The following is a 13,752-nucleotide window of genomic DNA, read 5'->3' as shown; positions in this document are numbered from 1 at the left end:
CCACATTTTGGGTTGACAGACGGGTCCTTTTTTCTGTCAGGATTGATCCAGCTGCACTGAAGACTCTTTCCGATAGCACACTTGCAGCTGGGCAAGCGAGCTCCTGTAAGGCATATTGGGCCAATTCAGGCCAGGTGTCCAGTTTAGCGGCCCAATAGTCAAAGGGGAATGACCTGTGTGGGAGAACATCGATATGGGAGGAAAAGTAGTTTGTAACCATAGTTGACAACTGCTGTCTCCTGTCACTTTCCATCGATGCAGTATTACCAGTTGTGTGAGCGGTATTTGAAAAATCAGTCCACAACATTGTCATGAAACCCCTGTCTCCAACACCACTTCTGCTGTGTGCACCACGAACACCTCTGCCAAGCTGCCCCCGGCCCGTACGGCTCGTGTGAGAACCATCACCGCTGCTGTGTGCTGGGAATGCCTCAAGCAACCGATTTACCAGAGTTGCTTGTTTATTAGCCAATATTAGGTCAAGGTTCTCCTGTGGCATGATGTTTTGTAATTTGCCTTTATAGCGTGGATCCAGGATGCTGGCCAACCAGTAGTCGTCATCGTTCATCATTTTGGCAATGCGGGGGTCCCTTTTTAGGATCCGCAAGGCATAATCTGACATGTGGGCCAATGTTCCCGGTGTCAGTGATGCACTGCGAGTGCTGGTTGGAGGAGCACTTTCTGGCAAATCCACATCCCTCCAGTCACGCACAAACCCTGTACCAGACCTTGCCACGCCAACATTTTCACTTGCCCCACGAGATGCATCCTCCTCCCCTAAGTAATCATCCCCATCATCCTCCTCCTCCTCCTCTTCTTCCTCCACCTCGTCCAGGAGAGGTCCCTGAGCAGACAATGGCTGAATGTCATCAAGGATTCCCTCCTCCTCTTCCTCCTCATCAACATTGGCTGCAGACGCCTGCTCCTTAAGGTGCGTCAAAGTTTGCATGAGCAGACGCATAAGTGGGATGCTCATGCTTAGGATGGCGTCGTCTGCGCTTACCAGCCGTGTGCATTCCTCAAAACACTGAAGGACTTTACAAAGGTCTTTCGGCTTCGACCACTGCACGCCTGTCAACTCCATGTCTGCTCTCAAAGTGCCTGGCCGTGTATCCTCCCACAAATGCATTATGGCCTGCCTCTGCTCGCACAGCCGCTCCACCATGTGCAGGGTGGAGTTCCACCTTGTTGCAATGTCGATAATGAGGCGGTGGTTGGGAAGGTGGAGCAATCGCTGCAGCTTCTGCATACGAACGGAGTGTACAGGCGACCGGCGGATGTGCGCGCACAGTCTTCGCACCTTCTGGAGCAGGGCTGTTAACTCCGGATAATTTTTGAGGAAGCACTGCACCACCAGGTTCAAGGTGTGAGCCAAGCAAGGTATGTGGCTGAGTTTTGAAAGGGCTATGGCTGCCACAAAATTACGGCCGTTATCACTAACTACCTTGCCTGCCTCAAGATGTACACTGCCCAGCCATGACTCAGTTTGTCGCTTCAAGTACTCGGCCAGCACCTCGGCGGTGTGTCTGTCGCCCAAACACATCATCTGCAACACAGCCTGCTGATGCTTTCCACTAGCTGCTCGATAGGGGGACACATCGTGTGCAACAGTGGCAGCTGCAGATGGAGTGCTCGTACGACTGCGCTCTGTGGACGAGCTGTCGCTTCTGGAGGAGGAGGAGGAGGAGGAGGGTCGAACGCCTACAGCCAACTGTTTCCTAGACCGTGGGCTAGGCAGCACTGTCCCACCACCGCTGTCCCCTGTGGACCCTGCATCCACCACATTAACCCAGTGCGCAGTGATGGACACGTAACGGCCCTGGCCATGCCGACTGGACCATGCATCAGTTGTGAGGTGCACCTTTCCGCTCACTGACTGCTTGAGTGCATGGACAATGCGGTCTTTCACATGATGGTGGAGGGCTGGGATGGCTTTGCGAGAGAAGAAGTGGCGACTGGGTAGGTCATAGCGTGGTACTGCATAGGCCATGAGTTCGCGGAAAGCTGTGCTTTCCACCAACCGAAAGGGCATCATCTCAAACGAGATTAGTTTGGCAATGTGGGCGTTCAAACCCAGTGTACGCGGATGAGAGACTGAGTACTTTCTTGACCTACTCATAGTGTCTGGGAGGGTGAGCTGGACTTGAGAGCTGCATATGGTGGAAGTAGCGGTGGACAGGGCGGACTGAGAGAGGGTTGATGATGGTGATGGAGTTGGTGTTCTTTCTGATGGCCTAGAATCAGTCTTTTGTTGATATAACAGTGGGATTCCCTGACTGCTGTGGCCTTGCAACGACACCTCAACATTTGCTGCTGTGCTAACCGGTGTGCTTACAGTGGGGGAAACAATGTAGCATTGCTGACTACCTTCGTTGTGATCAGTTGCACATGTGGCACTTGAGGTTTGGTGTTGTGTCCACGCTTGCAAGTGCATGCTGGTTAAATGTCTAAGCATGCAACTGGTATTCAAATTTTTCAGATTTTTCCCTCGGCTAAAGGTCTTTGCGCACTTCTTACAGATAACCTTGGCCTGATCATGAGGATTTTGTTCCAAAAACTGCCACACTGCACTCTTCCTACTTTGGCAGACATTTTGCGGCCTAGCACGCTGTGATCTTTTGACCCTCTGGACAAGCTGTCCAGCAACTCTTTTGATGTTTGGAACCTGTCTTTGGAGTGCTCCGGGCCTGCCAGATAACAGCTGTTGCAATGTCGATGTCTGCTGTGGATGCTCCTCATCTGAGCTATTGGAAGCAGCACCCTCTTCCCCCAATGGATGCCAATCTGGGTCAACAACTGGGTCATCCATCACCTCCTCTTCTATGTCATGTGCACCTTTCTCTGTGTCACCGTGTATGGTGGTATAGTGTGCGGGAAGGGGCACCTGAGTCTCATCAGGGTCAAAATCTGGCTCTGTACACTGCGAGGACAATGTAGTGCTCAGAGTGAATGTACCAGCAGAATCATCCATCAGCGGCTGTGCATCAGTGCACTCCATGTCAGATTCATCTTGGCCTGGGTAATTCACCATTTGACTTGATAATCCAGGCATGGTATGTGAAAACAGCTCCATGGAGTAATCAGTAGTATGGCCTGCGTCATCCTTCAATCTTGGTTGGGGTGAAGGACACAAGGAAAGGTGTGGTTCATGAACATGAGCCTCCAATGACGACTCAGTGCTTTTACTTTTTACAACTGAAGAAGAGGAGGCGATAGAGCTGGAGGCTGAGTCAGCAATGTAAGACAAAACTTTTTCCTGATGCTCTGCCTTTAAAAGCGGTTTGCCAACTCCTAGAAAACTAAGCGTTCGAGGCCTTATGTAGACAGACGATGACGCAGGGTCAGCACCTCCTGCATTTGGTCCTATTTTGCTCTTGCCACTACCATCAGATCCACCACCAACACCATCATTACCAGCTGCCAACCCCCGCCCAATTCCACGGCCTCTTCCACCAGCCTTCCTCATTTTTGGTAGAAATGTAGACAAAATCCAACAAACTATATAGTAATGTAAAACAAGGTACAAGGTGTCTATAGGACAGGGGAGTTTTAGAATTTCTGCACACACTTGTGGACAGTGGACACTTGTGGATTGTGTGCGGCCCACTGATATCTGAGCGCTATGTGACAGGCTCGATGGCACAGCTGCCTGTGACCAAAGTGACCAGAGGATAATGGAGATTTTGAATCTCTGCGTACACTTTTGGACACTGGACACTTGTGGATTGTGTGCGGCCCACTGATATCTGAGCGCTATGTGACACGCTCGATGGCACAGCTGCCTGTGACCAAAGTGACGAGAGGATAATGGAGATTTTGAATCTCTGCGTACACTTTTGGACACTGGACACTTGTGGATTGTGTGCGGCCCACTGATATCTGAGTGCTATGTGACACGCTCGATGGCACAGCTGCCTGTGACCAAAGTGACGAGAGGATAATGGAGATTTTGAATCTCTGCACACACTTTTGGACACTGGACACTTGTGGATTGTGTGCGGCCCACTGATATCTGAGCGCTATGTGACACGCTCGATGGCACAGCTGCCTGTGACCAAAGTGACGAGAGGATAATGGAGATTTTGAATCTCTGCGTACACTTTTGGACAGTGGACACTTGTGGATTGTGTGCGGCCCACTGATATCTGAGCGCTATGTGACACGCTCGATGGCACAGCTGCCTGTGACCAAAGTGACGAGAGGATAATGGAGATTTTGAATCTCTGCGTACACTTTTGGACACTGGACACTTGTGGATTGTGTGTGGCCCACTGATATCTGAGCGCTATGTGACATGCTCGATGGCACAGCTGCCTGTGACCAAAGTGACCAGAGGATAATGGAGATTTTGAATCTCTGCGTACACTTTTGGACACTGGACACTTGTGGATTGTGTGTGGCCCACTGATATCTGAGCGCTATGTGACACGCTCGATGGCACAGCTGCCTGTGACCAAAGTGACGAGAGGATAATGGTGATTTTGAATCTCTGCGTACACTTGTGGACAGTGGACACTTGTGGATTGTGTGCGGCCCACTGATATCTGAGCGCTATGTGACACGCTCGATGGCACAGCTGCCTGTGACCAAAGTGACGAGAGGATAATGGAGATTTTGATTCTCTGCGTACACTTTTGGACAGTGGACACTTGTGGATTGTGTGCGGCCCACTGATATCTGAGCGCTATGTGACACGCTCGATGGCACAGCTGCCTGTGACCAAAGTGACGAGAGGATAAGAGAGATTGGATTGCTTTTAAAAAAGCAGTTTGCGGAGCAGTGGGTAAACAGCAATGCCAGCGTGTCAGGAAGCCTTAGAAGGCAGCCCAACAACCAACACCACTGATACACCACAATATAGCCTCCCCTTGCACTGCACACACAGTGACTGGTGTGTTGTGCAGGCCAAATCGCTAGCAGCAGAAGCAGTTTTTTTGTCTTCTTCCCTGCCTAACACTCTCCCTACAGAATCAGCAGCAACCTCTCCCTATACTAAGATCGGCAGAAGTAAGATGGCGGTCGGCGTGCATGCCCTTTTATACCCCCTGTGACGCCCACCAAAGCAAGCCAATCACTTGCATGCCCTTCTGAAAGATGGTGGTGACCCGTGCCTATGTCATCACGTTGCCCACAGTGTCCGTGGATCCTGATTGGCTGAAAAAGAGCATCAAAACAAACTTTTGAAACGAGACTTTGGCGCGTAAGTCGCCGACCTCGTGGCCCACCTCATCCTAGGGTCGGGTTTCGTTTCATGAAACCCGACTTTGCCAAAAGTCGGCGACTTTTGAATTTTTTCGACCCGTTTCGCTCAACTCTATTGATGATATCTTTTCTCTTTTCTGGCTTCTGAGCTCCGTTCTTTCTCGGTTGATATCACCGTTCCGAGTTTGTTACTGCCGATCATCTGCTCATTGTTTGATCGTCAGTGATTTCTTATACACTTGTATGATATCATGTAGAAACTATTGTTCTCTTCTTTTTCAAGAGGGGAAAGATAGTGTAGATAGATTTATTTGGACATTGATGGAGATGCAGATAGATCGTGGTTATTGGTCTTTTTGATTTCATTGCAGCTTGTGTGTTACCAGCAGGGAAGCTCAACTCACTGTCAAGTGTCAACAGCAACTTGCTGACAGTTTCCACCACAAAATGTTTTCTTTTTTTTTTGCATTAATTGCCTTTTTGTTTGGAAATGCTCTACAGCCTGAGGTCTCTGGGTGGTGGATGTCTTTGGATTTTGACTTTTTACCATATCTTTGACCATAGACACAACCTGCAGTAATTGATGTGAAGCATGGTGGAAGCTGCGGCAGAGATCTTGAAGCTGCAGCGTTATGATCCGGCCAGAAATCCATCAGATTTTGATGAATTGGTCAATGAATGTGATTAGGATGCGACGTGCGGGATGTCATTATCCTGATGAGACAGATACAAAGCAGATGGAGCAGTTCACGGTTTATTGCTGGCAATTTTTACTTCTAATTTAATAAATTTCAGACTGGAATTTGGAAGCAACTTGTCACTGGGTGACATCAGTGGTCTTCTCACCACCGCAGAGACCCCCTCCGGGATGTGCTGTGTGTCCCCGCAGTAAATGGCGCATCTCGCCACGGTGATCCGATATCAGATGGGAATAGGAGAAGGCAACAATGTTATACATGGGGGCTACTGGCAGAAGTTTGTGCTCCAGAGCTGTTATTCCTATAACTTAGGAAAGGAAATTGTAACAACAGCAGCTCATTGTGGAGAGTCGGCCATGTACATCTAATGCAGAGGAAACAGCGTCCTTTACTCTATTCCGGTTAGTCTTATGGTAAAAGGAGAAATAATATTATTTGTACTGGCAGTAGTACTAATAGTACAAGCTGAAGATGGAACAATACTAGCAGCAGTAATAATAGTACAAGCTGAAGATGGAACAATACTAGCAGTAGTACTAATGGTACCAGCAGTAGTAGGAATAATACTAGCAGCAGTATTATCAGTATCATCAGTAGTCGGAACAATACTAGCAATAGAACTAATAGTGCCAGTAGTAGTGGGAATAATACAAGCAGTAGTACTAATGGTACCAGCAGTAGTAGGAATAATACTAGCAGCAGTATTATCAGTATCATCAGTAGTCAGAACAATACTAGCAATAGAACTAATAGTGCCAGTAGTAGTGGGAATAATACTAGCAGTAGTACTAATAGTACCAGCAGTAGTAGGACTAATACTAGCAGTAGTACTAATAGTACCAGCAGTGGTAGGAATAATACTAGCAGTAGTACTAATAGTACCAGCAGTGGTAGGAATAATACTAGCAGTAGTACTAACAGTACCAGCAGTGGTAGGAATAATACTAGCAGTAGTACTAACAATACCAGTAGTAGGAATAATATTAGCAGTAGTACTATCAGTATCATCAATAGTAGGAATAATACTACCAGTGGCACTAATAGTACCAGCAGTAGTTGGAACAATATTAGCAGTTCTAATAGTACCAGCAGTAGTAGGAATAATACTAGCAGTAGTGCTAATAATATGAGCAATAGTAGGAATAATACTAGCAGTAGTATAAGTATTTGTATCAGCAGTAATAGAAGCAATGCTAGCAGTGTAAGTATTACTATCATCAGTAGTAGGAATAATGCTAGTAGTAATTTTATTAGTGTCATCTGTAGTAGGAATAATAGGAATAATACTAGCAGTATTACTAATAGCACCAGCATATATTACTAGTAGTAGCACTAATGGTACAACAGTAGTACTAGCAATAGTACTAAAGGTACAAGTAGTAGGAGATATAAGTCTAGCAGTAGCACTAATAGTACATTTAGTAGTAGGAATAATATTAGCAGTAATACTAATAGTACCAGCAGTAGTGGGAATAATAATAGCAGTAGTACTAACAGTACCAGAAGTGGTAGGAATAATACTAGCAGTAGAACTAATAGTACCGGCAGTAGTAGGAATAATAATAGCAGTAGTACTAATAGTACCAGTAGTAGGAATAATATTAGCAGTAATACTAATAGTACCAGCAGTAGTGGGAATAATAATAGCAGTAGTACAAATTTTACTAGCAGTAGCAGGAATATTACTAGCAGTAGTACTAGTAATATCATCAGTTGTAGGAATAATACTACCAGTAGTTCTAATAATACGAGCAATAGTAGGAATAATAATAACAATAGTACAAATCGTATCAGCAGTATTAGGAATAATATTAGCAGTATGTTGTGAATTCACTTTCTAGTCTACCTCTGGTTGCTGGTGAGGGTGGTGGAGCTGGTTGTATTGACAGATGAGTCGTGAGTTCTCTTTTTGGGCTCCCTCTGGTGGTTGCAGGAGGTAATGAAGCTGATCTAATTAACAGAGACCTGCCACCTGATAATAAGGACGACGATTGGACATCTGGAGTCTCTGACTGGATTTAAGACAGCCGACTCCCTCTCTCCCTGCTGGTGATTTTTCCTGCCTCCTGAGGTCTTAGTTTCCAGTTCAGTCCCTGCAGTCTCAAGCTAAGTGTTCTTTGCTATTGTTCACATTTGATTTGGTTTTGTCTATTCAGTTTTGTGTGGTCAGCCAGCCCCGGCTGGGGCTGTGCTGAATTTCCACTCTTATGTCACTGTATGTGCCAGTTTGCCTTTTGTCCCTTATTAGATTGGCCTCTTTTTGCTCTGTTTTCAGAATATGCCAGAGTGCTGATATAGTGGGTGAAGTCTAGTGACTTCAGGGGTTTTTTTGCTATCAGACATATTGGACATTTTTGCAGGGTTTTTTGGCGTGATTGCAGACAGTATCTTTCCTTTCCTGTCCTTTCTAGTTAGTGTGGGCCCCATCGTTTGCTCAGCCTATTTTCCTGCCTGCTTTTGTGTTTTCATCTTGTCTCACCGACAATAAATGTTTGGGGGCTATCTATACCTTTGTGGTCTGCTCTGGGGCAGTTTAGATTTCCCCTTTTCTTGCTTTAGGCTTATTTAATCCTCTTGCTGTGTCGAGGCATCTAGAATCATCGTAGGTACGCTCCACGGCTACTGCTAGTTGTGTGGATAGGATTATGGGTCTGCAAACTGCAAAGTTATCAACCTCTCTGGTTTTCTGTGGCTTAGCTTGGTCTTGTTTTCCTCCTCGGTGACCCAATCATAACACAGTAGTACTAATAGTACCAGCAGTAGTGTGAATAATACTAGCAGTAGTACTAAAAGTACCAGCAATAGTAGTAATAATACTAGCAGTAATACTAAAAGTAAGAGCAGTAGTAATACTAGCAGTAGTACTAATAGTACCAGCAGTAGTTTAAATAATACTTGCAGTAGTACTAACAATACCAGTTATAGTTGGAATAATATTAGCAGTAGTACCAATAGTACCAGCAGTTGTAGAAATAACACTAGCAGTATAAGCAATACTTTCAGCAGTAATAAGAATAATACTATCATTAGTACTAATAGTCCAAGAAGTTGTATTAATATCACTAGCAGTGGTACTAATAATACCAGCAGTAGTAGGAATAATACTAGCAGTAATACTAATAGTAGGAGCAGTAGTTTAAATAATACTAGCAGTAGTACTAACAATATCAGCTATAGTAGGAATAATATTAGCTGTAGTACTAATAGTACCAGCAGTAGTGGGAATAATAATAGCAGTAGTACAAATTTTACCAGCAGTAGCAGGGATATTATTAGCAGTAGTACAAGTAGTATCATCAGTTGTAGGAATAACGCTAGCAGTAGTTCTAATAATACAAGCAATAGTAGGGATAATAGCAATAGTACTAATAGTACCAGCAGTATTAGGAATAATATTAGCAGTAGTACTAATAGTACCAGCAGTAGTGTGAATAATACTAGCAGCAGTACTAAAAGTACCAGCAGTAGTAGTAATAACACTAGCAGTAATACTAATCGTAGGAGCAGTAGTAGGAGTTATACTAGCTGTAGTAGTAATAGTACCAGCAGTAGTTTAAATAATACTAGCAGTAGTACTAACAATACCAGTTATAGTAGGAATAATATTAGCAGTAGTACTAATAGCACCAGCAGTAGTAGAAATAACACTAGCAGTATAAGCATTACTATCAGCAGTAATAAGAATAATACTATCATTAGTACTAATAGTACCAGAAGTAGCATTAATATCTCTAGCAGTGGTTCTAATAATACCAGCAGTAGTAGGAATAATACTAGCAGTTGTACTATTAGTACGAGCAATAGCAGAAATATAATTAGCAGTAGTACTAATAGTACCATCAGTAGTAGGAATAATATTAGCAGTAGTATTAATGTATTAATAGTACGAACAATAGTAGGAATATAATTAGCAGTAGTAGGAATAATGTTTGCAGTACTACTAATATTACCATCAATAGTAGAAATATTACTAGTAGTAGTACTAATAGTACCAACCGTAGTACTAGCAGTAGTAGTAGTAGTAGTGCTAACAGTACCAGCAGTAGGAGGTATATTTATAGCAGTCGCAGTAATAGTACCTGCAGTAGTAGGAATAATATTAGCAGTAGTACTAAGAATACCAGCAGTAGTAGAAATACTAGCAGGAGAACTATCAGTATCATCAGTATTAGGAGTAATACTAGCAGTAGTATCAATAGTACGAACAATAGTAAAAATATAATTAGCAGTAGTACTAATAGTACCAGCAGAAGTAGGAATAATACTAGCAGAAGCAGTATTACTATCAGCAGTAGTATTAATAATAATAGCAGTGGCACTAACATTACTAGCAGTAGTAGAAATATTACTAGTATTAGCACTAATAGTGGCAACAGCAGGAGGTATAAATCTAGCAATCGCACTAATAGTACCTGTAGTAGTAGGAGTAATTGCAGTAGTACTAATAGTATCAGCAGTAGCAGGAATAATGCAAGTAGTAATAATAATAGTACCAGCAGTAGCAGGAATAATACTATCAGTCTACTGATAGTACTAGAAGTATTAGAAATATTACTAGCAGTAGTACTAATAGTACCAGCAATTGGAGGTATAATACTAGTAGCAGCTCTAAGAGTACCTGCATTAATAGGAATAATATTAGCAGTAGTACTAATAATACCAGCAGCAATAGAAATAATGCTAGCAGTGTAAGTATTACTATCATCAGTAGTAGGAATAATATTAGTAGTAATTTTATTAGTGTCATCCGTAGAAGGAATAATAAGAATAATCCTAGCAGTATTAGTAATAGTACCAGCATATATTACTAGTAGTAGCACTAATGGTACAACAGTAGTACTAGCAGTAGTACTAATAGTACAAGTAGTAGGAGATATAATTCTAGCAGTAGCACTAATAGTACTTTTAGTAGTAGGAATAATACTAGCAGTAGAACTAATAGTACCAGCAGTAGTAGGAATAATACTAGCAGTAGTACTAATAGTACCAGTAGTAGGAATAATATTAGCAGTAGTACTATCAGTATCATCAATAGTAGGAATAATACTACCAGTGGTACTAATAGTACCAGCAGTAGTTGGAACAATATTAGCAGTTCTAATAGTACCAGCAGTAGTAGGAATAATACTAGCAGTAGTGCTAATAATATGAGCAATAGTAGGAATAATACTAGCAGTAGTATAAGTATTTGTATCAGCAGTAATAGAAATAATACTAGCAGTGTAAGTATTATTATCATCAGTAGTAGGAATAATGCAAGTAGTAATTTTATTAGTGTCATCTGTAGTAGGAATAATAGGAATAATACTAGCAGTATTACTAATAGCACCAGCATATATTACTAGTAGTAGCACTAATGGTACAACAGTAGTACTAGCAGTAGTACTAAAGGTACAAGTAGTAGGAGATATAATTCTAGCAGTAGCACTAATAGTACTTTTAGTAGTAGGAATAATATTAGCAGTAATACTAATAGTACCAGCAGCAGTGGGAATAATAATAGCAGTAGTACAAATTTTACTAGCAGTAGCAGGAATATTACTAGCAGTAGTACTAGTAGTATCATCAGTTGTAAGAATAATACTAGCAGTAGTTCTAATAATACGAGCAATAATAGGAATAATAATAACAATAGTACTAATAGTATCAGCAGTATTAGGAATAATATTAGCAGTATGTTGTGAATTCACTTTCTCGTCTACCTCTGGTTGCTAGTGAGGGTGGTGGAGCTGGTTGTATTGACAGAGGAGTCGTGAGTTCTCTTTTTGGGCTCCCTCTGGTGGTTGCAGGAGGTAATGAAGCTGATCTAATTAACAGAGACCTGCCACCTGATAATGAGGACGACGATTGGACATCTGGAGTCTCTGACTGGATTTAAGACAGCCGACTCCCTCTCTCCCTGCTGGTGATTTTTCCTGCCTCCTGAGGTCTTAGTTTCCAGTTCAGTCCCTGCAGTCTCAAGCTAAGTGTTCTTTGCTATTGTTCACATTTGATTTGGTTTTGTCTATTCAGTTTTGTGTGGTCAGCCAGCCCCGGCTGGGGCTGTGCTGAATTTCCACTCTTATGTCACTGTATCTGCCAGTTTGCTTTTTGTCCCTTATTAGATTGGCCTCTTTTTGCTCTGTTTTCAGAATATGCCAGAGTGCTGATATAGTAGGTGAAGTCTAGTGACTTCAGGGTTTTTTTGCTATCAGACGTATTGGACATTTTTGCAGGGTTTTTTGGCGTGATTGCAGACAGTATCTTTCCTTTCCTGTCCTTTCTAGTTAGTGTGGGCCCCATCGTTTGCTCAGCCTATTTTCCTGCCTGCTTTTGTGTTTTCATCTTGTCTCACCGACAATATATGTTTGGGGGCTATCTATTCCTTTGTGGTCTGCTCTGGGGCAGTTTAGATTTCCCCTTTTCTTGCTTTAGGCTTATTTAGTCCTCTGGCTGTGTCGAGGCGTCTAGAATCATCGTAGGTACGCTCCATGGCTACTGCTAGTTGTGTGGATATGATTATGGGTCTGCAGTCCGCTTAGTTACCAACCTCTCTGGTTTTCTGTGGCTTAGCTTGGTCTTGTTTTTCTCCTCGGTGACCCAATCATAACACATTAGTACTAATAGTACCAGCAGTAGTGTGAATAATATTAGAAGTAGTACTAAAAGTACCAGCAATAGTAGTAATAATACTAGCAGTAATACTAAAAGTAAGAGCAGTAGTAATACTAGCAGTAGTATTAATAGTACCAGCAGTAGTTTAAATAATACTTGCAGTAGAACTAACAATACCAGTTATAGTTGGAATAATATTAGCAGTAGTACCAATAGTACCAGCAGTTGTTGAAATAACACTAGCAGTATCAGCATAGCAAACAGCAGTAATAAGAATAGTACTATCATTAGTACTAATAGTACCAGAAGTTGTATTAATGTCATTAGTAGTGGTACTAATAATACCAGCAGTAGTAGTAATAACACTAGCAGTAATACTAATAGTAGGAGCAGTAGTTTAAATAATACTAGCAGTAGTATTAACAATACCAGCTATAGTAGGAGTAATATTAGCAGTAGTACTAATAGTACCAGCAGTAGTGGGAATAATAATAGCAGTAGTAAAACTTTAACACGCAGTAGCAGGGATATTACTAGCAGTAGTACTAGTAGTATCATCAGTTGTAGGAATAATGCTAGCAGTAGTTCTAATAATACGAGCAATAGTAGGAATAATAATACAAATAGTACTAATAGTACCAGCAGTATTAGGAATAATATTAGCAGTAGTACTAATAGTACCAGCAGTAGTGTTAATAATGCTAGCAGTAGTACTAAAAGTACCAGCAGTAGTAGTAATAATACTAGTAGTAGGAATAGTAGGAGCAGTAGTAAAAGTAATACTAGCAGTAGTACTAATAGTACCAGCAGTAGTTTAAATAGTACTAGCAGTAGTACTAATAGTACCAGCAGTAGTAGAAATAACACTAGCAGTATAAGCATTACTATCAGCAGTAATAAGAATAACACTATCATTAGTAATAATAGTACCAGAAGTAGTATTAATATTACTAGCAGTGGTACTAATAATACCAGCAGTAGTAGGAATAATACTAGCAGTAGTACTAATAGTACCATCAGTAGTAGGAATAATATTAGCAGTAGTATTAATGTATTAATAGTACAAACAATAGTAGGAATATAATTAGCAGTAGTAGGAATAATGTTTGCAGTACTACTAATATTACCAGCAATAGTAGAAATATTACTAGTAGTAGTACTAATAGTACCAACCGTAGTACTAGCAGTAGTAGTAGTACTAACAGTAAAAGCAGTAGGAGGTATATTTATAGCAGTCGCATTAATAGTACCTGCAGTA

General features: G+C 42.1%; 2 protein-coding genes across 2 annotated transcripts in view; both read left to right on the top strand.

The window, feature by feature from the left end:
• The window catches only part of FAM135B (family with sequence similarity 135 member B), a 267,009-nt gene that overhangs the window by 8,139 nt on the left and 245,118 nt on the right, over positions 1–13,752 (top strand). The window lies entirely within an intron of this gene.
• On the top strand, positions 6,095–13,578 carry LOC141101365 (uncharacterized). Its single transcript, XM_073590436.1, has 8 exons — positions 6,095–6,258; positions 6,414–7,036; positions 7,080–7,101; positions 7,248–7,724; positions 8,679–8,971; positions 9,723–9,774; positions 9,860–9,949; positions 13,200–13,578. Exons 1-8 carry the CDS (start codon positions 6,095–6,097, stop codon positions 13,576–13,578), a joined length of 2,100 nt encoding a protein of 699 aa, XP_073446537.1.

The sequence above is a fragment of the Dendrobates tinctorius genome, unplaced genomic scaffold (assembly GCF_039654945.1).
Source record: "Dendrobates tinctorius isolate UK_male_01 unplaced genomic scaffold, ASM3965494v1 ptg000116l, whole genome shotgun sequence".
Lineage (NCBI taxonomy): Eukaryota > Metazoa > Chordata > Amphibia > Anura > Dendrobatidae > Dendrobates > Dendrobates tinctorius.
The sequence above is the reverse complement of the archived record's forward strand: the minus strand, read 5'-3'. Positions and strand labels throughout refer to the sequence as shown.